The 24,002-nt window shown below is 69.1% G+C and overlaps 3 protein-coding genes across 6 annotated transcripts; 2 read left to right on the forward strand and 1 right to left on the reverse strand.

The window, feature by feature from the left end:
* Positions 1–241: 241 nt before the first annotated feature.
* On the reverse strand, positions 242–7,944 carry ATG9B (autophagy related 9B). 3 transcript variants are annotated; one of them, XM_074900837.1, is made up of 15 exons: positions 7,503–7,944; positions 4,906–5,020; positions 4,564–4,607; positions 4,349–4,413; positions 4,084–4,254; positions 3,853–3,994; positions 3,013–3,761; positions 2,776–2,929; positions 2,529–2,708; positions 2,177–2,422; positions 1,896–2,107; positions 1,665–1,767; positions 1,063–1,156; positions 797–912; positions 242–632 (listed from the first exon to the last, which is right to left on the reverse strand). In XM_074900837.1, exons 2-14 carry the CDS (start codon positions 5,003–5,005, stop codon positions 812–814), a joined length of 2,361 nt encoding a protein of 786 aa, XP_074756938.1. In that variant the 5' UTR covers positions 5,006–5,020; positions 7,503–7,944; the 3' UTR covers positions 242–632; positions 797–811. The 3 variants fall into 3 exon arrangements, with proteins under 3 accessions (XP_074756938.1, XP_074756937.1, XP_074756939.1); XM_074900836.1 differs by lacking the exon at positions 7,503–7,944 and adding an exon at positions 6,300–6,569 and having other exon boundaries at positions 4,349–4,411; positions 4,562–4,607; XM_074900838.1 differs by lacking the exons at positions 4,564–4,607; positions 4,906–5,020; positions 7,503–7,944 and having other exon boundaries at positions 4,084–4,250; positions 4,349–4,409.
* Positions 7,945–8,021: 77 nt separating this feature from the next.
* Positions 8,022–12,274, forward strand: ABCB8 (ATP binding cassette subfamily B member 8). 2 transcript variants are annotated; one of them, XM_074898169.1, is made up of 15 exons: positions 8,022–8,154; positions 8,619–8,892; positions 8,982–9,137; positions 9,218–9,312; positions 9,392–9,737; positions 9,855–9,940; positions 10,021–10,118; positions 10,205–10,310; positions 10,398–10,431; positions 10,524–10,660; positions 10,752–10,846; positions 11,054–11,187; positions 11,328–11,475; positions 11,783–12,033; positions 12,114–12,274. In XM_074898169.1, the coding sequence occupies exons 1-15, from the start codon at positions 8,063–8,065 to the stop codon at positions 12,192–12,194; spliced, it is 2,133 nt and encodes a 710-aa protein (XP_074754270.1). In that variant the 5' UTR covers positions 8,022–8,062; the 3' UTR covers positions 12,195–12,274. The 2 variants fall into 2 exon arrangements, with proteins under 2 accessions (XP_074754270.1, XP_074754268.1); XM_074898167.1 differs by lacking the exon at positions 8,022–8,154 and having other exon boundaries at positions 8,329–8,892; positions 9,392–9,497; positions 9,576–9,737.
* A 1,047-nt stretch (positions 12,275–13,321) lies between these two features.
* On the forward strand, positions 13,322–23,981 carry ASIC3 (acid sensing ion channel subunit 3). The gene is made up of 11 exons (XM_074900845.1): positions 13,322–13,876; positions 18,600–18,750; positions 18,835–18,962; positions 19,714–19,864; positions 19,963–20,019; positions 20,403–20,556; positions 22,166–22,257; positions 22,332–22,411; positions 22,504–22,575; positions 22,785–22,837; positions 23,570–23,981. Exons 1-11 carry the CDS (start codon positions 13,322–13,324, stop codon positions 23,646–23,648), a joined length of 1,572 nt encoding a protein of 523 aa, XP_074756946.1. The 3' UTR covers positions 23,649–23,981.
* The last annotated feature ends 21 nt before the right edge of the window (positions 23,982–24,002 follow it).

A 24,002-nucleotide genomic window follows, 5' to 3' on the forward strand; every position in this document is an offset into this window, starting at 1 on the left:
TAATGGTTGGACTGGATGATCTTCAAGGTCTTTTCCAACCTACATGATTCTGTGATTCCGCATGACCTGCGTGGTTGCAGGTGAGCAGCACTGCACCAGCACCACTGTCTGCCCACCATACTCCAAACCACCATGGCATCGCAACCCCATGGCATTCCCTGCACAGCCCCACACCCTCACAGCATAGCCCCTCAGCCCCCCACCAGTTCTGGGGTGCAGCCACTGCTGAGCACAGCCTGTCTGTAAACTTTTATTTCCCGTGGCGGCTTGGTGCGGTCGGTACCCAGTGCAGGGCACCATGGGGGGCAGAGGCGTGGGCAGGCAGCAGGAGCAGGGACGGCACCAGCCCCACAAAGGGGCACCCCATGCCCCCCCATAAATATAGCACCTTGCGGGGCTGGCTGCCCCTGGCAGCACCCCCGGCCCCGCGCTGCAGCAGGGCCACCAGCAAGGCCCCATGCCAGAGCAAGGTGCCCGTGTGGGCAAGGCCGGCCAGAACACTGCGAGCCCCGGCCCCCCCGGCAGCATGGCAGGCAGCAGCGAACCTCCCCGCTGTGCCCAGTCCCAGCCAGCCCTCGGCTCTGTTGGCACCGTGTCCGGCAGCACTGGGAGCTCTCGGCATGCCCAGGACCCTGCAGAGGAAACAGGTCCATCAGCAGAACCCCCCGTGGGAGTGGGGACCCTGACAACAGAGATGCCAGCACATGTGCCAGCCAGCCAACACCTGGCCCCAGCCTTGGTGGTCACCGACCCTCCCCAGGCCAGGGCTGCCTGGCTGGGCCGTGTCCTCACCCACCGAAGCCGAGGCCGGTTAGCTCGTCGTCTCCTCTTCCTCCTCCTCTTCCTCTTCCTCAGCCCAGCCACCCAGTGGCATCTCCCGGTGCTGAGCCTGCGAGGCCCTGGCAGCCGAGCCTGGGGTGCAGCAGGGGGAGTCACAACCACCCCAGCCCCGCAGCCCCCACCTCTCAGAACCACCCCCAGCTGGCCTGTCTCTGGGCTCAGCCCTGTGGGGGACAGGGACCAGCACGTGTCCCCGGGACTCCCACCCAGTGTGGTGCTCACCTGTGGTCACAGAGGGCGGCTTGGGTGCCCCCGCAGCCACCCACACCCCCACGGCCTGGGGCCCGGGGCCCCGCTGCTGCTGCTGCTGGTGGAGCTGGAAGGGTGGGAAGGGTGGTCAGAGACCCCCACATCGTGGTGGTCAGAGCCCCCAACATGGTAAGCTGTCCCCACGGGGCAGTGGGGAGAGGGGTTCCCAGTGCAGTTCACCACGCCTGTCCCCAAAGGGGTGGCAGAAGCAGGGACATGGCTGCAGCGATTCACCCCCCAACACGAAGTCTGGCAGCAGCTGTGGGGTCCTCGGCCAAAACCAGGGTGAGAGAGGGGGTCACTCAGCAGAGCAGGGAGCACAGGGTCAGCCTGGCAGGGGACTGGGGACCAGAGCCCCAGGAACAAGGGACTGGAGACCAGGGTCAGGGCCAGGCAAAATCCTGGGGGTGGGTGGGTGGGGGCAGGAGGCGAGGGCAGAGCACCCAGAGAGGCGCAGCTGCCCCCGGTGATGCTTCTGCGGACAGGGATGCAGGCAGGGGCACGGCTGGGGACCTGCATCCGGGGGTGGGGGGGGTGTGCTGCGATCAGGGCCAGGGGGACATGGGGGGACGCACCTCGTGCAGGTAGATGGCATGGAGGCTCATCTCGGCCGAGGCCACCTCAGAGAGCAGCGCCGAGCGGCTCAGGCTGCGAAGCCGCGACTCGCTCAGGAGCAGGCTGTGGGCAGAGCTGGTGAGCACCACGCCAGAACATGGGGACCCACCATGACACCCCCTCCCCATGCCCCCTCCACTAGCCCAGGCGTGTGCAGAGCCCTCCCAGCTCCCTCCCCCCTCAAGCAGAACCTCTCCTCTGGGAGCCGGCGGTCAGTGGGGCAGCCAGGGCTGTCGGCGGAGGGCCCACGTGCCCGCCCGGGCAGGGGGGATGCCAGGGATGCGAGGACACTGGCGGCGGCGCTGGCGGTGCTGCAGGGCTGGGCGAAGCGCCGGTCCCGGGACACCAGTCCGCTGGCCGAGAGGATGGGCCGGGCCAGGACACTGGCCAGCAAACCATCCGGCTGCGGAGACACACGTCAGGGCAACCGCATTCGGAGATTCCCCCCAGCCCCATCGCCCGCCCCGCTCACCGCTGTTGCCGAGTCGTCAGAGAGGAGGGAGGTGCCCAGTGGCCCCTCGGCCAGGATGCGCTGGGCAGGTGGCGCGGCTGCCGCGTCCTGCTGCACCTTCTCCTTCAGCTGGCTGAGGAAGAGCTCGCTCGGCGGCGGCGGCTGCCAGCGCGGGTTGGTGATGGCAAAGTGCATCAGCGACAGCTCCGTCTTCCCATTCTCTGCTTGTTGGTACACGGAGGCTTCCGTCTGCCCAGCCGACAGCCACTGCGGGGCAGGGGCGTGAGCAGGGCTGCTGCGTCAGGGCCCCTCTACTCCTGGGACCCCCACCACCCCAAGACTCCCACCTCGGGACCGCTGCCCCCAACCCCACCTGGGGATTGCCATGGTTGCGGACATCGAGCTGGGCGAAGGAGCAGATGTCACCCACCCCCACCACCTCCACCGTGAAGTTGCGGAAGAAGTCGACGATGTCCAGGGCACGGGCGGGCAGGGCGAAGATAAGGATGAAGGGGGTGAGGATGGGGCTCAGCAGCTCCTCCAGGATGAAGACCTGCGGGTGACGGGGACATCAGGAGGAGGCCAGGAGGGCTGGGCTGCCCATCCCTGCCTGCACTCACCGCCTTGTACTGGAAGAGCTGTGCCATCTCGCTGCGTGTCTCCGACCGGCTGGCGTTGCCCTGCCAGTGGTCGGGCATGTAGTGGACGTGGGCCAGGACGCGCTGCAGCAGCTGCTCCGGGCACCACACCGTGTGCTCGTCGGGGATGAAGGACCTGCGGGCGGGGGGGCAGGTGTCCCACCTCCCGCTCGACCACCCCACCACCCACCGTGCCCACCAACGGCCCTGCACACCTACCTGGCCAGAGTGACCACCAGCCCCAGCAGCGTGATGGCAGTGAGGATGTGCTGCACCGTCAGCACGTCCTCGTCGTAGACGGTCAGCACGATGAGCACAGCCAAGATGGAGCCGGCGAAGAAGCCGACATTCTTGGCCAGCACGGTGAGCAGCGGGCTGGTGAAGGAGTTCATGTACTTGGTGGCCGGCTTGTATCCACGGCTCAGCCGTGCCTGCAGCTCGTGGTTGAGCTCGTTGAAGTGGCGCAGGTAGTGGCGGCCGTAGAGGGACCAGCGGCGGGCGCCCAGGCTGCCCGGCTCTCGCTTGATCACCTCAGCGTAGCTGAAGAAGGCGTAGAGGAGCTGCCAGACCAGCACGCAGGGGCAGAGCAGGAGGTTGGCCAGCCCCAGCAGCACCATGGCCCGTGCCAGGCGCTGGGCCAGCTCCCGCCGGGCGCCCGCCCGCTTGCACTGTGGCCGCAGGCTCCACTTGTTCTGGAAAAGGGAGCCGGGGCCCCAGAAAAGGAGCAGCTCCAGGTTGTACTTGAGACCCTGGGTGAGGAACACAATGGAGCCCAGCAGCGGCAAGTGGAAACGGACAGGCAGCAGCGACTTATTGACCATGGCCACCGTGTAGTTTTTGAAGCGCAGGATGCGGTGGTAGATATCGAGCTCCGTCAGCTCCCTCTTGTGCACGCACATCTGCTGCCGGCGCTGCAGCGAGATCAGCCGCGCCTGCACCTCCTGCCAGCTGTAGTTGCAGAGCCCCTCCTGCACCAACGACACGCCGACCGACACGGCTCAGCATGGCCCGGCACAGCACAGCCGGCCCTGGCAGCCCCCTCCCCGCAGCCCCGCTCACCGAGGGGATGTTGAGGGCTTTGATGTAGAAGGTGCGGATCTCCCAGTAGCTCAGCAGGCTGCAGAGCACCTTCACCAGCCGGTACAGCCAGAAGACGGCTGCCATCACAAGCAGGAAGATGATCCAGCCACTGGCGCGGATCCTGGCAAAGGACACGTGTGAAAGGGGGGGACCTGGCAGTGCGGGGACCCCTGGGCAGTCGTGCCGGTGGCTCCCGGCCCCTCTCCTCACCTCTGGGCGCACTGTGGGGCGGGCAGAACAGCATCGGGCAGCGTCACCTTGCTGCGGTCGGGGGCCGTCCCGCTGGCATGGCTGTGGTTGAGAGGCCTGTTGGCGAAGAGGACGTCGTACTCCACGCAGCACAGCAGGAAGGTGGTGAAGGTGACGACAAACAGGAACTGCCTGGGGGCAGCGGGGGGATCAGTGCAGACCCTAACCCCGCAGCCGCCCAGCTGTGGCACGGCGAGTGGGGGGCGGGTGTCCTGCCAGCACTTACACCAGCTCAAAGATGTCGGAGAGCATCATGCAGGCGAAGCCATTCTTCTGGTGGAAGTGGTAGATGTTGGGGGTGCATTAAGGAGCATGTGCCTGCAGTGCCGGAACCCCCCAGACCCCCACTCGGCACAGGGGTCTCCCCGCCTCCCCCCACTGCTGCGGTGTCAGCCACGGGCAGGGCTGGGCAGCAGCCAGGCAGGGGCCCTGCAAGGATATCTTGGTGAAGAAATTATCCAGGTTCTTGATGTGGTGCCAGGAGTCTGGCGAGGAGAGAAAAACAGCGTGGGCTCAGTCAGGGCCATGGCACAGACCACCCTGGCCCCTGCCCCCTCCCGTGCCCCCCCCCGCAGGACACACAATCCCCAACCTGTGACCAGCTGGAGGCCTGGAGGGCACCTGGTGCCCCCACCCCACATGCAGCAGTGCTGGGTCTGTCCCCCGCCCCGGGCTGGCTGCCCTCCCTCCCCTCCAGTCCAGCCACTCAGCCTGTGCTCCATGGGGAGGCCACAACCCCCCAGACTGTGACTCCCCATCCCCCCAGTGGGTTCTGGACATCACCTTGCAGCCCCTCGGTGACGTGCACCAGCAGCTCCTCCTCGCCGGGGGGTGAGTCCTCCTCGAAGTCCTCCAAGCGCCGGTACTCCCCCTGCGCCGCCATCGCCTGCTGTGCCTCCTGCCAGGGATGCCCATCAGCACCCACCACCACGGCCCAGGGACCCCCTGCCCAGCGTGGACCCTGGCAATGGGGGTGCCTGGAGGGAATAGAGCCCTCCCCCAACGCCACCAGCCCCATGGGGTGTGTGGGGCAGCCGGAGCCCGGCCGTGGGGCACAGGGATGCCGTGGCGTGCCGGGGCGAGCCGGGTTGAGCTGTCTGCCCCGCGGTCGGGAGCCGGAAATGCCGGCGAGGTCATGCAGCGCCACCCGCGTGCCCCAAATTCAGGCAGCCTGAGCTGGCCTCCCGCATCACGGCCATGGCCAGTCCCAGCCACAGTCCCGGGCACGTCACCTGTCCCATCCCACCGGCTGGATCACCACCAGTGCACGGCCGTGCTCCCACCACGGGGCTACAGCTTCCCGAGGAGAGACCCCTGACAATTCACCCCGCTTCCTCCCTCAGGCTGTGTTGCCTCCCCCCCCCAAACCCGAGCGGACTGGATGCCCATCCCCAGACCTCCATCCCCAGAGCCCCATCCCCACAGACCCCCATCCCCATGGACCCCCCTCCCCACGGAACCTGGGGGCCAGTCAGGGCAGCAGTCAGGGTTCAGGGCCAGCTCCAGTGGCCACTTAATGCGCTGGGGACCCCTGGCCATGAGGGATCCCAAACCTTTGGGACAGGAGCCCCGGCCCTCGGGGCAACACAGGACCCCAGTTCCCTTGGGGCAGTTTGGAATCCCCCACCCTCTTTGGGGAAGGACAGCATCCCCAGCCCCTGGGGAAGGAGGGGACCCCCGAACTCTTGGGACAGGATGGGACCCTCAAACCTCTGGGTCCGGACAGGTCAGGGAAGGATAGGATCCATGGACCCTCAGGGCATGATGAGATCCCTGGACTCTCGGGGCAGGATCCCCCCTCCCCTCGTGGCAGGAGGAGACCCTCAGCCCCTGGGGAAGTACAGGACCCCTGGACTCTCAGGGCAGGATGGGACCTTCAGCCCATTCAGGAAGGACAGGACGCCAGTTCCCTTGGTTGGGACACCCCCCCCCCCCCCCGATCCCTTGGAGCAGGATGGGACCCCCACCCCCCTTGGGGAAGGACAGCACCCCTGGCCCCCAGGGAAGGAGAGGACCCCTGGGGTGGGATGAGCCCCTCAATCCCTTGGGGAAGCACGAGACCCCCCCTGCCCTGGGGCAGGACAGGACCCCTGGATTCTCAGGGCAGGACAGGACACCCCCCACCCCCTGTGGCAGAACAGGACCCCCCCATCCACCCCCCACTGCCCTCCCCTTACCGCCACCGGTCAGTGCTCCCACAGCCCCACACGTCACCAGCGTTCCCTCCCGTGGCCGGTGCCAGTGCCCGGCCGGGCTAGTGGCCACAGGTGATGCCGGCTGACCCCACCCTGCCGCGGCCTGACTCACGGCACCGGGGCCGGTGCGGTGAGGCCGCGGGTATGAGGGAGCCCTGGGGCCCGGGGCGGTGATTCAGCAGGAGGGACGTGGCCACGGCCGGCAGAGGCGGGCACCGCCGGGCACACCGTCCCCGCACTGACCCCCGGGCTTGTGCAACACCCCGTTGGGGACAGAACCATAGTGTCCCCCGGGATCGGGTGTCCCGGCTGGTGACGTCGGCACAACCCTTCCCCCACGTGCCCCGCACCGGGCGGCCAAAAATACCCACAGGGCCTAGGCGCCTGAAAATAGCTCGGGCAGTGTAAACAGCCGGGGGGGACAAAGGCTGGCGAGGGGACCCCTGTGTCAGGCAGGGCAACCTGGGGCCCCCCCTTGGCATGCTGGTCCCCCGTGCGCCCCAGGAGACAGACTGGCCCCACAGGGACAGGTGCCCCTGGCAAGGGCCCTGGTGACCCCTGCGAGGACACACCCGCCCCAGTGTCCTGGGGTGGCACGTGTGACACACGGGGACCCTCAAGACCCCTCAGGGACACTCACCTCGGTGGGGGCGCAGGTACCCACATGGGGACAAAGGCAAAGTGACAGCCCCACGGTGACACACCCCCCGTGGTGACACGTACCCCCCATAGCACCGTGGTGACACACACACCCCGCAGGGACACAGCCACCACGTGGGGACACTCGGGTGGGGACAGCCCCACACACAGATAGACGGCGGGGCGACGATGGCCCCACAGAGTCACCCGGAGCCCATGGGCCCACACGTGCCCTCTGTGGGGACACAGGCACCCCGATGACCCCGTCGGGACACATCTGCCACATACAGGCACCGGCAGCAAGTGTCCCCGTGTCCCCCGACCGGGCCAGGTGCGGGCATGGGGGGGTTCCCGGGGCAGCGTCCCGGGCCGGGGGACCCCGGCAAGCAGCGGGGTGACCCCGCACCGGGGGCTCCGGGGCACCGCGACTGCCTGGGGCCGTGCTGGGGCAGCCGCTCTCGTGTCACTGTCCCCCGGTGCCCCCCGCCGCCGATGCTCAGCGCCCCGTCCCCCCCTGCCCCCGCCGGTACCCCCGTCCCGGCTCACCTGGCGCTCGGTGCTGGCGCGGTCCCCACAGGGCCGGTATCCCCGGCGCCGAGCTCTCTCTCACCTGGCCCCGCACCCACCCCGGGACCGGGACCTCGTCCCGCCGCCGGGCATGGCCGCGGCGGCACCGGCACCGGTACCGGTACCGGGGGGGCGGGCGAGGGTCTCCGGGGGGTCCCCCGCTGTGGGGAGCTCGGGTAAGGCGGCACCGGTGCGGGGTCCCGGTGCGGTGGCCGGGGAGGGGGGGACACACACGGTGCAGGGCCCGGGTTGCCGGAGCGGGGCCCGGGGAGGATCGAGGGCCCCGACAGGCCCGGAGTGCCGGAGGAGGCTCTGGGGAGCGACGGGGGTGCGGGGCCCGGGGGAGGGGGTGCCGGGGTGCGGGGCTGGGGGGGCCGAGAGGCCGGTGCGGGGTCAGGGCCGGCGCAGGGCCCGGGCCGCGGTGCTGGGGCTCCGCCCGCCGCAGCCGGTACCGCCCCGGTACCGCCCCGGTGCCGCCCCTGCCCGTCGCTGCCCGCCCCGGTACCGCCCCTGCCCGCCGCTGCCCGCCCCTGCCCGCCATGCTGCTGCCGCTGCTGCGGGGGCTCGGCGCCCGGTCTGGGCTCCGCTCGGTCCCCGCTGCCCTGCGGCCGCCCCCCGCCCCGGGGCGCAGGTACCGGGGAGTCCCGGGCCTCGGCGGGGGGTGACCGAGGTCCCTTGAGAGGGGGCGGGGGGAGCCCGGACCCCTGGGTCCCTTGGAGGGGGGGGAATCCGAACTCTTGGGTCCCATGAATTGGCGGTGGGGGGAGCCCGGACTCTGGGGGTCCCCCCGGGGGTCAGGGGGTCGAGGGTGTGGTGGGGGATGCGGGAGTATGCGAGCACCTCGGGGCAGCGGGGCTGGGATTCCAAATGCTGGTATGGGGGGGCTGGGGGGAGGGCGGAGGGGGCTGGGGGCTGGCTCTCAGCTGGGGGGTGTCCGGGAGCCGGGGGGGGGAGGGGGGCGAGAGTGTCCCCAGCGCCGGGACAGCCCAGGGCGGCACGGGGAGGCTGGCCGTGCCTCGGGGCGGACAGCCCTCGCCAGCCCCCCCTCCCCGTGTCCCTGGGGTTCAGACACCCCGCACTCACCCAACTCCCCAGTTTCAGGTATGGGGGGGGACGCCTGGGCCTCGCCGGCCCCCCTCGCCCCCCACCAGCCCTGCGCTGCCTGCTCCTGGCCGGCCCGGCCGTGGGCTGCGTGGCGCTGGGCTTGCTGGGCACGGCCGCACGTTGCCAGGAGGTCACTGTCCCCGCCGTCCCCACCGTCCCCGTATCCCCCGACCCCGCGCAGCCCCAGCCGGAGCCCACCTTCGACTGGCCGCTGTTTTGGACCTTCCTGCGCCCCCAGCTCCTGGCCCTGTCGGCGGCCGTGGCGGTGAGTTGGGGGTGGCCACGGTCGCCCTCGTTTTCCCTGCACCACCACGGTGGCATCACCCGCGGCGTCACCCGCCATCATCCCCGCAGCTGGCGCTGGGCGCAGCCCTGCTCAATGTCCGCATCCCGGTGCTGCTGGGGCAACTGGTCAATGTGGTGGCCCGCTGCGCCCGCGGCCACATTACCGGCTACTTGCGGGAGGCCCGGAGCCCAGCCCTGCGCCTGCTCGCCGTCTATTGTGTTCAGGTGGGTGCTGGCACCCCCAGCTGGGTGAGGGGGGTCCCGGGGGGCTGCCCCTGACCCTCCCGAGCTGATGTCCTCTGCAGGGGCTGCTGACCTTCGGGTACATCGCGCTGCTGGCGCGGGTCGGGGAGCAGGTTGCGGGCAGCATGCGCAAGGCGCTCTTCGTCTCCCTGCTCCGGTAAAACACCCCGCGGGGTGGTGGGGGGACGGGGTGCACGGTGGGGGGTTCCCCAGCCCACCACCCCACTGCTCGGCAGGCAGGATGTGGCGTTCTTTGACGCCAACCGGACGGGGCAGCTGGTGAACCGGCTGACGGCCGACATCCAGGAGTTCAAGTCCTCCTTCAAGCTGGCCATCTCACAGGTGAGGCCCGATGCCGGCGACACCGAACCCCTCTGTGGCCCCCAGCACCCACCCCTGCCCACTTTTTCCCCCCTACAGGGCCTGCGCAGCAGCACCCAGACACTGGGCTGCTTCGTCTCGCTCTACCTGCTCTCGCCCAAGCTGACCGGGCTCCTGCTCGTGGTGCTGCCGGTGCTGGTGGGCACCGGGGCCCTCATCGGCAGCGTCCTCCGCAGCTTCTCCCGCCGGGCGCAGGAGCAGGTAACCCCGCATTTGCCACACACCCCCCCAGCCCTGCCAACCCCTGCAAGGGACCCTGGGGCCGGAGCAGGGGGTGTCCCATGCTGTTCCCCCCCCTCTCCGTCCCTCTCCCTGCAGGTGGCCAAGGCCACTGGGGTGGCGGACGAGGTGCTGGGAAACGTCCGGACTGTGCGCGCCTTCGCCATGGAGGACCCCCAGGCAGGGTAAGGGGGCGACAGGGGCTCTCGCCTGGTGGAGGGGGGGTGCTGGGGGGGTGCATCAGCCCTGTCATCCCTGCCCGCAGGCTTTACTGCGCTGAGGTGGACCGCGCCAGCCGGCTGAATGAGCGGCTGGGGCTGGGCATCGCCGCCTTCCAGGGGCTCTCCAACCTGGCGCTCAACGGTGAGGGGGTGCCGTGGGGCGGGACCCGGCGGTGCCGTGTGAGGCAGGACCCTTTCAGGGTCTCACCACCACCCCACGCCACACAGGCATCGTCCTGGGAACCATCTTCGTGGGGGGCTCCCTGATGGCAGGGGATGAGCTCTCACCCGGTGACCTCATGTCCTTCTTGGTGGCCTCGCAGACGGTGCAGAGGTGAGGGCGTGGTGACCCCCCCCACCCGGCACCCCCCCCTCCCCCCAGTGTGCTGCTGAGCTCGGCCTCTCCCCTTGTGCACCACAGGTCCATGGCCAACATCTCCATCCTGCTTGGGCAGGTAGGTGGGGCGGGAGGCTCCTGACAGCCCCCCCCGTGCTTGGGACAGGGGCTGTGGGCCGGGTGGTGCTCCCATCACTGTTCCCCCTGCAGGTGGTGCGAGGTCTCAGCGCCGGCGCCCGTGTCTTCGAGTTGCTGACGCTGGAGCCCAGCGTGGCACTGCGTGGGGGGGGCTCCATCCCCAGCCACTCCCTGCTCGGCCGCATCTGCTTCAACCATGTCTCCTTCAGGTGAGCTGCCATGGCACCCCCCGGCCTCCCCAAGCCACTCCACAGGCTGGGAGATGCTCCCACAGCCCCCCCCCAACTCCTCTCCCTGCAGCTACCCCACCCGCCCTGGGTACCTGGTCCTGCGGGACTTCAGCCTCACCCTGCCCCCCTGCAAGACAGTGGCCATCGTGGGACCGTCTGGAGGAGGTACCGGCCCTCCCCACACCCCTAGGGCAGGGGACACCCAGAGTGGCATGGCTCCAGTCCTCTGCCCAGTGAGTCCCATCAGTGCCGGGGACTGGGAACCAGCCCCCACAGCTCTCTGCAACACTGGGGCTCGCGGCTGGAGCTGGGGGGGTTCTGGGGGTGCACAGCTGGGCAGTGCCATGGGGCTGAAGGGTTCCCTCCCCCCAGGGAAGTCGACAGTGGCAGCACTGCTGGAGCGGTTCTATGAGCCCACGCAGGGCACTATCACCTTGGACGGCCACGACATCTCCTCCTTGGACCCCTCCTGGCTGCGCGGGCAGGTCATCGGCTTCATCAGCCAGGTTCGGGGCTGCAGTGGGGTACGGGGTTGCCGTGGGGGGCTCCCCAACAGGGCCGAATGGGAACCCCCTGGCCCCTGGGGAGGGGAGAGAGAGGTGGCCCCATGCAGGGCTCAGCACTGAGGGGCTGGACGCTGCCGCAGGAGCCGGTGCTCTTCGGAACGACCATCATGGAGAACATCCGCTTCGGGAAGCCGGGAGCCTCCGACGCGGAGGTGTACGCGGCAGCGCAACTTGCCAACGCCGACGGTTTCATCCGCAGCTTCCCCGAGGGCTACGACACCGTTGTGGGTATGTGCCGGGCTCTGGAGTGGGGCACAGCAGGGGTGGGAGGCGGACAGGCACCCCCAAACCAGCCCAGCTGCCCAATGGGACAGACGGACAAGCATGAGACCCTGGCCAAGGCGGCCCAGGTCCCCTCGGGGACACTGGCTTCTGGTCACTGCTGGGGGGGGCAGCGGCTGCGCCGGGGTCCCCGCAGGAAGAATATTCTGGGGAGGGGAGTTCCCTGGCTCTGGCACGGGAACACCATCCTTGAGGCGGGGGTCTCTCCTCCGGGTCGGGTCGGCACCGTCATCCCTGCGGTTGTCACTGGCAGGTGAGCGCGGTGTGACGCTTTCGGGGGGTCAGAAGCAGCGCGTGGCCATTGCCCGGGCCCTGTTGAAGGACCCCCCCGTCCTGATCCTGGATGAGGCCACGAGCGCGCTGGACGCCCAGTCGGAGAAGGTGGTGCAGGAGGCGCTGGACCGCGCCGTCACGGGCCGCACCGTCCTGCTCATCGCCCACCGCCTCAGCACCATCCGGGGCGCAGACCTCATCGTGGTGCTGGCGCAGGGCCGGGTGGCCGAGGTGAGCCCTGGGGGGCAAGGGGGGGGGGACAAGGGGGGGGGATAACCACATGTGTGACACCGTCTTTGCTGTCCCCACAGGCAGGGACCCACGAGGAGCTGGTGCGACGGGGGGGGCTCTACGCCGAGCTCATCCGCCGGCAGACCAAGGACCGATCCTGAGTGGGGGGCAGACCCCCGGGGGGGGGGGGGCACCTGCTGCCGGGGTGCCCCCATGCTGCTCCCCAATAAAGCAGGGATGGAAGGCGGCTGTGGGGGCTTTGCTGTGTGGTGCAGGGCTCGAGGTGGGGGGACACACCAGAGCGGGCAGCAGGGGGGGTACCGGCCCCGCTGCCCCCTCCCCTGGCTGCGAGGGGGCGGAGCCCCGGGGGGGTGACGTTGGATTTGGGGCGGGGTCGTCCCCGCCTCTCCCTGCCTGCGCACCCCGGGGACGGGCAGCTGCCTGCAGGCCCGGTGGCTTTGCAGCCCACGGGGATGGCAGTGTCCTGCGTGGGAACAGGGGAGAGGGCCCTGTGTCAGCCCCCGCCAGTGTGAGGGTCCCTGTGTCGCCTCTCCGGAGGGTGGGGGGGTCCCCGGTGCCGCCCTTGGGAAAGGGAGCAGGGGGCTCTGCCCTGGCCATGCTGTGGTGTCGCTCGCTACGTGTCCCCCCTCCCAGGGGCCACCATGGCGGGGCTGGGGCTGGCACGGCCCTAGGGGGGACCTTGCGGGGAGCCCACCACCACCCCCCCGAGGCTCTCTGCCCCACCCCGTACCACAACTCCGAGGTGCTCCGGGTCTGCAGTCGCCGGTGCAGGGGCCCGGGGCGGCGCGGGGGGAGTCGGGCAGTGTCTCCAGTGTCGGGCTCGGCGGGGAGGCAGGGAGAGGAGTGGGGCTTAGTGGGGCAGCCCCCCAGTCCTGCCCGGCCCCGCGGCTCCCCGCCATCCCCCCCTCCCCGCCTCGGCCGTGCTCGCCGGGGGGCGGCGGCGGGTGGAGCCGCCGCGGGAGGGGCGGGGGCGGGGGGCGGCCGCAGAGCGGCAGCGGCTGCGCCGCGGCGGCGGGAGCGGAGCCGGGACCGGGGCCGCGCTGGCCGGCGGCTCCGCGGCACCGGCAGCGTGGGGTGGGTGGGGGGGGTGGGGGGCAGAACGGAGCGGCCGGTCCTGCCCTGCCTGCGCCCTGCCTGCGCCCCGCCTGCGCCCCTCCTGCGCCCTGCCTGCCCGCAGCAACCCTGAGCGCGGCGATGGGCAGGGGTTGGCCGGGGGTCCCGGGGGGCTGAGGGCGGCGGGGAGCGCGGGGGGGGGCCCGGCGGCAGGATGAGGGCGGGCTCGGAGGGCAGTGGGGAGGGCGAGGGGCTCTCCAGCCTGCGGGCCTTCGCCCACAGCTCCTCGCTCCACGGCATCAGCCACGTCTTCGCCTACGGGGCCGTGTCGCTGCGCCGCGTGCTGTGGGGAGCCTTTTTCCTGGGCTCGCTGGGGCTGCTGCTGCTGGTCTGCGCCGAGCGCGTCGCCTACTTCCTCACCTACCCCCACGTCACCAAGCTGGACGAGGTGGCTGCCCACAACCTCACCTTCCCGGCCATCACCATCTGCAACCTCAACGAGTTCCGCTTCTCCAAGATCACCCGCAACGACATGTACCACGTGGGCGAGCTGCTGGCGCTGCTCAACGACCGCTACGAGATCAGCAACCCGCAGCTGGCCGAGCCCCACGTCCTGGCCGCCCTGCGCGACAAGGCCAACTTCAAAAACTTCAAGGCGAAGCCCTTCAGCATGGCCGAGTTCTACAACCGCACCGGCCACGACCTGGCCGACATGCTCCTGCAGTGCTCCTTCCGCGGCGCCAACTGCACCGCCCGCAACTTCACCGTGGTGAGTGCCGGCCTCGGAGCGTGGCGACCAGCCGGACCGGGTGCCCACGTTGCCTCCCCACCCCGGAGACCGCGGATGGACGCGGCTGTCCCGCCAGAGTAGTGCCGGGGCTGCTGTGGCACCCATGGGTGAGCCCCTTTCTCCCGCCCCGCAGCCATCCCGCGCCTGCCCTCCTCCCCAGGCGCTGCAGCAGGCCGGCTGCCAGCCAGGGGTGCCCCCACCCCACGCTCACTGCAGGGGTGCCAGGCAGCTGGGAACGGCGCCCAGGCTGGAGACATCGCTGTGCCAGGGCCCCTGCGTGGGGCCGGGCGGCTGTGCCCGCGTCCAGCCTCTCGGGCGCAGGATGCTGGCAGGCACGGGATGCTCGCGGGTATGGCCTGCAGCCCTGCTCCCCCTATGCCAGCCCCGGATGCTGCCCGGACACCGGCAGCAGCGGCCGCTTCCCCTGGGCTGTGTTTGCACACAGGTCCTCTGCCCGTGGCTCTTCCATGCAGCCTGTCCCAGCGCGGGCAAGGGTCCCCTGTGCCAGAGCCATCCCCTCGTGGGTGCCTGGCCCCGGTGCTGCCCCCAGCACCCCCTGCCACTCCTGGGGTTGCACCCACTCTGCTCCTGGCTCAGGGAATTGCTGGTGCCTGTGTGCTTCCACCGCACCCAGACAACCCCGGTGGGACACCCGTGGGGCTGCATGGCACTGAATTGTGTCCCCCTGTCCCCCTGGGCTGCGGGCTCACCCCCAGGTGATGGGCAGGGTGCGGGCAGCTGCTGGAGCTTGGCAGTGGGGAGCAGGGCTGCCAGGCGTGGGCTGCTGTGGGCAGTGCGGTGGCTTGTGGGAGAAGGTGCCCCCCCCCTTGCCCCATGCAGCCCCGGGTGGGCATGGGGACACCCGACCCAGCGCTCGGCTCCCCCAGGCAAACCTTGGCAGTGCGACCCATCTGGGGCAGTGCCTGCCTAGGAGGGCCAGGCAGGACGGGCAGGGGCAGTGGCACAGGCAGGACAGGCACGTCCTTGGTGCTGCAGCAGCGCTGGGGAAGCAGCGTGCCGTGGGAGCTGGGCAGCCCGTGCCTGCCGCGCCGTCGCCGTCACCGTGGGCTCGGCTGCGCTATCACAACAGCAATTACTGTCAGCTTAAGACTCTTAGTAGGCGAAATTAATTTTCCTTGGGAGCTCAGCTGAAAACCATCCCTTTCAGCAGCTCTGTGCCCTTCACCAGAGCAGCTCTGCTGGTGTCCCTGTGGCAGGTGCTGGAAGCCTCCGACGTCGAAGGCTGGGACATGCGGCAGGAGGGTTGAGGGTTCCTGAGGCAGGACTCGGGGGTCGCTGGCTGCAGCCAGAAAGCCGGCGCCTCTCTGGGGAGCGTAGCTGAGCTGCTGGGGCTGCAGCGTGCCACCAGCATGCGAAGCCGGTGCCTGCCCCAGGGGTGGCGTGGGCACCCATCTCACTTTCTGTGTTGATGATCTCGGTTGAAGGGGGGTGGGTTACGTGCAGTGCCGTGGCTCCCGCTGTCCCTGGGCTCATGGATGCCGCCGGGAGCATGTCGGGCTCTGCCCACGTGTGCCACATGGCCGCCTCGTCTCTGATGGGTGGCGAGAAACTTCTGCATGAGCAGCCACGGTGGCCCCCGGCACACGCAGGCCACCCCACCCCGGCTCAGCCCTGCCTCCACCTGCACCCGTTGCAACTTTGCTGGCTAAAAATACAGAGCTAATGCTGGGGCTTAGGCACAGATTATGATCCTTCGCCCTGGGCCTCGGCGCTGAACCGGCAGCTCCCAGCACCGTGTCCCAGATGGCAGCTGCAGGGCTGCCGGGGCTCCTGGCCAGAGAGGCTGCCTTTGCGTGGTGCCTCATCCCAGCCCCATCCCTGGGGTCCCCGAGGTCCTCGGGCGTGTGGTGACCATCCAAAGCAAGGTCTGGCTGGGCTGGGTCTGCACCCCAAAGTTGCCACCCCCCAGGGCTGGGGGTCTGGGACAAGCTGGGGGTGTGGGGATGGGAGGCGCTTGGGGCCAGCATGGCCCTGGGGTGCGGGGACAGGAGGGTCCTGGGTGCAGGGACAGGGGATCTGTAGGAAGTGCCCCAGGGTGCAGGTTCCTGGGAGTGCAGGGCTGGGGGGACCTGTTGGTGGGTCACCCCGAGTGTGGGGACCCACAGGGCTGGCAGTTCTGAGGCTGTGGCCCAGTCCCTGTCCCTGTCCTGGTCCCCCCAGCCGCTGGGCCCCAGCACATCCCTGTGCCGGGCAGCCGTTGCCATGGCAGCCACCCCCCCCCTTCCTCCTTGGGCAGCGCATTACCATGACAACGGCTCCCCTCTTTGGGAGCAGCCCGTTTCCACAGCAGCGCCCCCCCCCGCCCCCCGCCCCCCCCACTAGGGCAGGACAAGGGGGGGACGCACCACACCCGGGGGGGCCACACCCACCCCATAGCAAGGGGGCCCTTGACCCCATGGGGCAGTTATGGCCCCCCCAGGCCTCCCACCCCCCTGGCAGGGCTGGGGGCCATGGCTGCAGCCCCCCACCACCACTTGCCCTGCACCCCAGGGCAGCTCCCACCCCCCATGGGGTGGGGGCCATGTGCCCCTGTGTGGGATGGGGCTCTGCACTGGGGGGTTGGCCAGAAGCAGTGGGGGTTGGGGGGATGGGGGGGCTGCTCTGGGGCTGGGGGCGCTTTGGCTACAGGGTGGGAAGTGCCAGTGGGGAAGGGGACTGCGATTCTGGAGGGGCTCTGGGGGGCAGCTTGGTGTTGTTCAGCTCAGGGTTGTGCTGGGGGGCTCTGGGCAGGGTCTCTGGACCGGTCACTGGTCCCTGGGGGCTCTGGGACCATTGGGGGCCCTGGGGTCCCTGGCTGTGGATGCTGGGGCCCTACCTGTGGGTGCTGGGCTCTGGGGCCACTGGCACAGGGCTGGGTCCCAGGTTCCTGGTGGGGATGATGGCCTCCGCCAAGCCCCGCTCCCTGTCGCCATCCTGGCTCGCGCCCTCCCTGCTCACGTGTCCCCATGCAGCCCCACATGTCCCCACACGGCCCCACATCCCCCCCACACGGCCCTGCATCCCCCCGGAGCCGTGCTGAAATCCAATCCCTCTGCAGAGCAGTGGCAGAGCCAGGCAGGACAGGCCGCCATGGCTGCTGAGCCACCAGGGACGGGTGCGGGGGCACGGGGGGTGGCCAGCCTGGCGGCCTTCGCCCGCTCCTGCACGCTGCATGGGCTGGGGCGCGTCTTCACGCCCGGGACGCCGGCACCGCGTCGCCTGCTCTGGGACGGAGCCTTCCTGGCCTCGCTGGGCGCCTTCCTGCTGCAGGCGGGGGAGCGGGTCCGGCGTTACGCCACGTACCCCCACGTCACAGTGGTGGACGAGGCAGAGAGCCGCGTCCTCGCCTTCCCCGCCATCACCCTCTGCAACTACAACCATGCCCGGCGCTCCCAGCTCACCCTCAACGACCTGTTCTGGCTGGGTGGGGAGCTGCTGGCGGTGGGGAGGGAGGATTTTCCCCACTATCTGTGGGCACTGGGGCTGCCCCCCGACCTCGCCGGCTTCTCCCCCAGCAAGAATTACGACCTGGGTGCCTTCTACCAGCGCGCTGGGCATCCCATCCACGAGATGTTGCTGCGCTGCCGCTTCCGCGGCTGGGACTGAGGCCCTGAGAACTTCACCGCCGTGAGTGCCACCGCCATGGCCACCGCCAGGGCCACCCCCACGGCCACAGCCATGGCCACGGCTGGTTTTGCCCCAGGCAGGACCCACAGCGGCTCCAACCCCATCCCCAGCTGGTTCTTCCCTGGGCAGGGCTTGGGCAGGACCCTCAGGGCTGTGTGCAGGTTTTGGAGCGATGGTGGGGTGCACACTGTGGGGCGTTGGGCTGGGTGCAGTCTGCGGGGCTGTGGGGTGCGAGGGCTGTGGGGCAAGGGTGGGGTGGGGGCACCTGCCCCCCTGCCACCCCCCAGCCCCAGGCATGCCATGAACCTCCCACCATGCTGCCCTGGGGCAGCTCCTCTTGCCCTCCCTGCACCCACGGGGCCGTGGAGAAGCGTGGTGGAGATGGGGAACCACGCTGGGGATCTGGGGCAAGGTGGGGGAGCCGGTGGGGGTGGTGGCCTGAGTGTGGGGCTCTCGGCCCCGCTCCCCACAGGAGAGCTGGCCCGAGGGCCGTGGGGAGGGGATGCCATGGGGATCAGGGGCAGGAGGTCTGTGCTCGCTGCAAAGCAACCGTGGTGGCCAGGGAGGGGCTTTCTCCATGCCGGGGGACCGTGAGTAAAGGCGGGTCAGCCCCGGGGAGGGAGGTCTGTGGGCTTCTTTGCAGGGGTCGGGCTCCCACACCCTGCCTGGCCAGGGCTCCGGAGGGACCGTCCCTCTTTCACAGTAAGTGCTGGTGCCTGGTGGGGCAGGACCCGGACGGGAGTCCCGCGGGGTTGTGGGGACCCAGCAGAGCTGAGGGCACCATGCTGAGGCAGGGACAGCAGCAGCCACTCCACAGCCCCATCTGCAGCCCCGTGGTGGTCTCAGGGAGAAAGGGATGGGTGCACCAGCCCCCTTCCCTGCACAGGGACTGATGGGGTGCTGGGATCCTGCCCTGGGCCCGTGCCAGGACCCTGGGTGCTGCACCGCAGCCCTGCTTGGTGGGTGCAGGGCAGGCGGGGGCCCAGCTCCCGTCCCCCAGCACCCTAAATGCCACCATCCCACGGGTGACTCCCGCAGCAGGTGCTAAGGGTCCTGCCCTGTCCCCCCGCTGCAGATCTTCACCCGCCTTGGCAAGTGCTACACCTTCAATTCAGGGGGGCCGGGCCGGGAGGTGCTGACCACGCTGCAGGGCGGCGCGGGGAACGGCCTGGAGCTGATGCTCAATGTCCAGCAAGAGGAATACCTTCCTGTCTGGGGGGACACTGGTGAGGGCCCCCCCCAACTCCCCGCAGCCCTGCTCCCCGCCCAGCCACCATTTCGCACCCCCGACGCCCTCCCCTGCCTTGCAGATGAGACCTCCTACGAGGCGGGGGTGAAGGTGCAGATCCACAGCCAGGAGGAGCCCCCCTTCATCGACCAGCTGGGCTTCGGCGTGGCGCCCGGCTTCCAGACCTTCGTGTCCTGCCAGCAGCAGCGGGTATCCAGCCGCTCTGCCTGGGCGGCGCGCGAAGCGGGCTATGGGGGCTGGGGGGGGACAGCTACACCCCCCTCCCGGGGCTCAGGCATTCCCAGCGCATCCATAGTCATCCCCTGCCGCGGGACATCTATTGCCATGCATCAGGTACCGCACCACTGGTGTGGCAGCTCTGTCACCGGGACGGCCGGGAGCACAGTGTGGGGCTGCCCCACGGCGGGACTGTTCGATCCCACCATAAGCACTGGCTCTTGTGAGCAACACCCCCCACCCCCCCCCAGCCTCCTGCCGAACAGACCGTCGGCAGGGGCGGCATCCAGCTCCCGCAGCCAGACACCTAAATTTAGGTGTCTTGAGTGGGTGTCTCCATGTGTGCCGGCACTCGTGGCGGGGGCGGCAGGGAGCGCGGCGGTGGCGGTGGCACCGTGGCCCTCAGTGCCCGTGGGCAACCTGCCGAGCCTCGCCGCTCCCTCGTCAAGCGCTGGGCATGTGCTGGCCCCGTGCTGCCCCTCTGGGTGCTGCCCACCATTGCGGGGGTCTGTGCCGACCCCCTGTCATGCCCAGCTTCCAGCCAGCCCACGTGCCCATCCTCATGCCCAGCGAGAAAGGGATGGGAGCGGTGGGTCTTTGGGGTGATGTGCCCTCCGCCCCTGCCCCAGCAGCGTGGGACAGGGCACCCCAGTGGGCTGGGGGACAGGCGGCGTGGGCCGTGGACGCCGTGGACGCCGTGTTTTCCTTAGCCCGCGGCTGGCAGCTGGTGTACCTGCCCCCACCTTGGGGGGACTGCAAGGCCACCCCCATCGAGTCCGACTTCTTCACCAACTACAGCATCACCGCCTGCCGCCTGGACTGCGAGACCCGCTACCTGGCCGAGAACTGCAACTGCCGCATGGTGCACATGCCGGGTGAGCCAGGGACGGAGCTGGGGACTGGGGGCGGCCGCCGCGGGGCCGGGGCGTCGGGGAGACCCTCCTGCCCCTGTGACTGCCGCCTCCCCCCACAGGCAACGCCAACGTCTGCACCCCGGAGCAGTACAAAGAGTGCGCTGACCCCGCGCTGGGTATGTACTGGCGGCACCCTGCCCACCACCTCTGCCATCCCTGGCCCAGCCCCGGGTCTTGCTCAGTGGGCCACCATCCCCGGACACCCCCAGCCTCACTCCTGGGACCCCTCGTGCCCTGCCTTGCTGGGCTCCATCACGGTGAACACGGCAGCAGCATTGCTGTGCCCTTGCTGTGGGGGGGGACGCTGCTGTCCCTGCCTGCTCCTTGTGTGCTGCCGGCAGTGATCGCGGCAAGCTCATCCCATGCCACCAACACCCGCCATGACCCAGGCTTTGGTTGGGGCCTGGGCTCCATCCTCGGAGCAGCCTGATCCCCAACACGGGTTGAGGTCATGCCCAAGGTCCTGGTGGTCCCTGTCCCACCCGCGTCCCCCCCCCAGACTTCCTGGTGAAGAAGGACAGCGAGTACTGCGCCTGCCGCACTCCCTGCGCCATGGTGCGCTATGGCAAAGAGCTTTCCATGGTGAAGATCCCCAGCAAGGCCTCCGCCAGGTACCTGGCCAAGAAGTTCAACAAGACAGAGCAGTACATCGCGTGAGTGCCACCACCGCCGTGCTGACCCACAGCCCTGCCAGCGCACAGCACGGCATGGCACGGGCTGATGGTGTGATACGGCACGGCCCAGCTGTGTGGCATGTCCCAGCATATGTGAATAGGCACGGCACAGCCTGACGGCATGGCAGCATTCTCGTGGCGAAACTGGCTGCTTGTGGCTTGGATGGGCACATGCTTCACTGGGTAAAAAACTGTCTGGATGGCCGGGCCCAAAGAGTTGTGGTGAACGGAGTTAAATCCAGTTGGTGGCCGGTCACGAGGGGTGTCCCCCAGGGCTCGGTGTTGGGGCCACTCCTGTTTAACATCTTTATTGATGATCTAGAGGAGGGGATCGAGGGCACCCTCAGTCAGTTTGCAGATGACACCCAGTTGGGTGGGAGTGTTGATCTGCTCGAGGGTAGGGAGGCTCTGCAGAGAGACCTGGACAGGCTGGAGCCATGGGCTGAGCCCAACTGGGGGAGTTTCAATAAGGCCAAATGCCGGGGGCTGCCCTTGGGCCACAACAACCCCCAGCAGCGCTACAGGCTTGGGGAGGAGTGGCTGGAGAGCTGCCAGTCAGAGAGGGACCTGGGGGTGCTGATTGACAGCCGGCTGAACAGGAGCCAGCAGTGTGCCCAGGGGGCCAAGAAGGCCAATGGCCTCCTGGCTTGTGTCAGCAATAGCGTGGCCAGCAGGGACAGGGAAGGGATCTGACCCCTGTACTGGCACTGGTGAGGCTGCACCTCGATGACTGGGTTCAGTTTTGGGCCCCTCCCTACAAAAAGGACATTGAATGACTCAAGCGTGTCCAGAGAAGGGCAACGGAGCTGGTGCAGGGTCTGGAGCACAGGTCTGATGGGGAGCGGCTGAGGGAACTGGGGGGTTTAGTCTGGAGAAGAGGAGGCTGAGGGGAGACCTCATCGCCCTCTGCAGCTCCCTGAAAGGAGGGTGCAGAGAGCTGGGGATGAGTCTCTTGAATCAAGTAGCAAGTGACATGACAAGAGAGAATGGCCTCAAGCTGCGCCAGGGCAGGGTTAGACTGGCTCTTAGGAAGTATTTCTTTGCAGCAGGGGTTGTTGGGGGTTGGAATGGGCTGCCCAGGGCAGGGGTGAAGTCCCCATCCCTGGAGGTGTTTAAGAGTCGGGTTGACCCAGCGCTGAGGGATCTGGTGGAGTTGAGAAATGGTCAGTGTGAGGTTCATGGTTGGACGGGTGATCTTCAAGCTCTTTTCCAACTGAGCTGATTCTGTGGTTCTGTTCTATGATTCTATGAACTGGCATGGCACAGGCACATGACATCCCCCAGTGTACATGATCTGGCAGTGTGGCACGGCACTGCCTCCCCCGTGCAAATCTGCCCCAGCACAGGGAAAACCATGGCACAGCACAGCACGGCACAAGATGGCACGGCACAGCATGGCATGGCACAGCATGGCATGGCACAGCATGGCACGGCATATCCTTGTGCCACCCCAGCACAGGGCAGAACGCTCTGCCCCGTCCCACCAGCACACCTCGGCATGGCACAGCTTCCCCTGGATGCCCTCCCCCATGGCCGGGGATGCTGCCTGATGGCTCATCTGTCCTTGACCCATCTGTTCCCCCTCCAGGGACAACGTGCTGGTCCTGGACATCTTCTTTGAGGCCCTGAACTACGAGATGATCGAGCAGAAGAAGGCATACGAGGTGGCGGGGCTGCTGGGTGAGTGCCCGGGGGGCACCCGGGGGAGGGTCAGGGGTGGCGGCAGCCCCCTTTAACACCACCCTCTTGCCCAGGTGACATCGGGGGGCAGATGGGGCTCTTCATCGGCGCCAGCCTCCTCACCATCCTGGAGATATTTGACTATCTGTACGAGGTGAGCGCCTGCCTGGGCCCTCCCCCCCGGCCCTGCCCCACAACCGGGGGTGCTCAGGGCTGCAGCGGGGGGCTCTGACCCGTCTCCCCCAGGTATTTCGGGACAAACTCCTCAGCTTCTACAAGGAGAAGAAGAGGACCCCCAGGAGCGACAGCAGCACCCTGGTAACATCCCCCCCCTCCACCTCTCCCAGCACCCCCCAACCTCTCCGGGCACGGCCGGCAAGGGGGGACCCTCACACCTCATCCCACCCATCTGCTGCTCGGCCTCGTCCCACCCCGGGACCGGCACCATCTCCCGCTGGGACCCCGCGTGCTCATTCGCTCCTCTCTGTCCGTCCGTCCGTCTGTCCTGCGCCCCTGCTGCCCACCAGGAGCATCCAGAGGTCCCGGGGAGCCCCGCTGTCCCCCTCCCGCCGGGGGCCAGGTAGACATCCCAGCTCTACACCTGGGGGTGGGGGGGGGCAGCACCCAGAACCCCCAAACAACCCCCCACCCCAGCAATGCTGGCACGGGGAGAGGAGGCGGGGGGACGACACGGGGACGGACCATGGGGCTGCCTCCCCTCAGGGGGGTGACAGGGGTTCCTGGCCGGGCCACAGCAAGGGGCAAGGGGGATGCAACACCCCCAGGCAGGGACACCCCCACCATCACCCCGTTCCTCTGCAGGTGGGCTCCGGGTGTCCACTCCCCACCCCCTCCCTCCATCCCAGGCTTTTCTTTGCATCATCCCCGGGGCTGGTGTGTGGGGGCTGCCCCCCGCCCTGCCGGCTCTGCTCCCATCCTCATGCATCGCTCCCCGGCACCGCGTCCCACGGGTCCCCGCTGCCCAGAGCTCCCCCCAACCCTCCCTGGCCATGTGTCACCCCAACCTCCCCCCACCCCTCCCCAGGACTAAGCCCCAGTCCTGGGGGATGCTCAGAGATGGCAGGGGGTGAGAGAGGGGGACAGCCTTGCTCCACAGTGGCTGGTCCCCCCCTGGAGCTGGGGGGGCTCCTGGGGCAGAGTAGGGCAGCCCAAGGGGTACGTGGGGTGGGGCAAGGGGCAGAGCCCTCCCAATGTGACCAGGTGCTGGGGCAGGGGGACAGGACACAAGGCTGGGGGCTGCAGACGGCCGGGGTGCAAAGCCCCTCCCTGACTGCCCCCACCCCGTCCCCAGAGCACCCGTCCCCCCCTGCGCTGCCACACGGACAGTCTCAGCTTCGCCCCGAACGTGCTACCTCGTCACCCGGCTCTAGGCGCCTTCGAGGAATTCGCCTGCTGAGGGCCCAGCCCCGCACCCCCCGGCTGGGCCGGGGAGGGACACACACACACACACACACTGAGGGGGGGCCGCTGCTGACAGCAGACCCGGGCACTCCCACCACTCTGTCCCGCTGGGACCGGGGGAACCCCACGGGCTGCGGGGCTGGCACCGGGCCCCGAGGTACCCCCACTCTGGGCTACCCCCCCGCCCAGGAGGTGGCAAAGGGGGGGCTGGGGGGGTGGTGGGGCCCCCCCCGGCCTTGCTCCGTCGTCCCTGCATGCGTTGCTTGCGCCCCTCCCCGCTGCGCTGTACATGCGAACCCCACTCGCTGCAGCCCCCCCCCCCC

This window comes from Athene noctua, chromosome 2, assembly GCF_965140245.1.
Source record: "Athene noctua chromosome 2, bAthNoc1.hap1.1, whole genome shotgun sequence".
Taxonomy (NCBI): domain Eukaryota; kingdom Metazoa; phylum Chordata; class Aves; order Strigiformes; family Strigidae; genus Athene; species Athene noctua.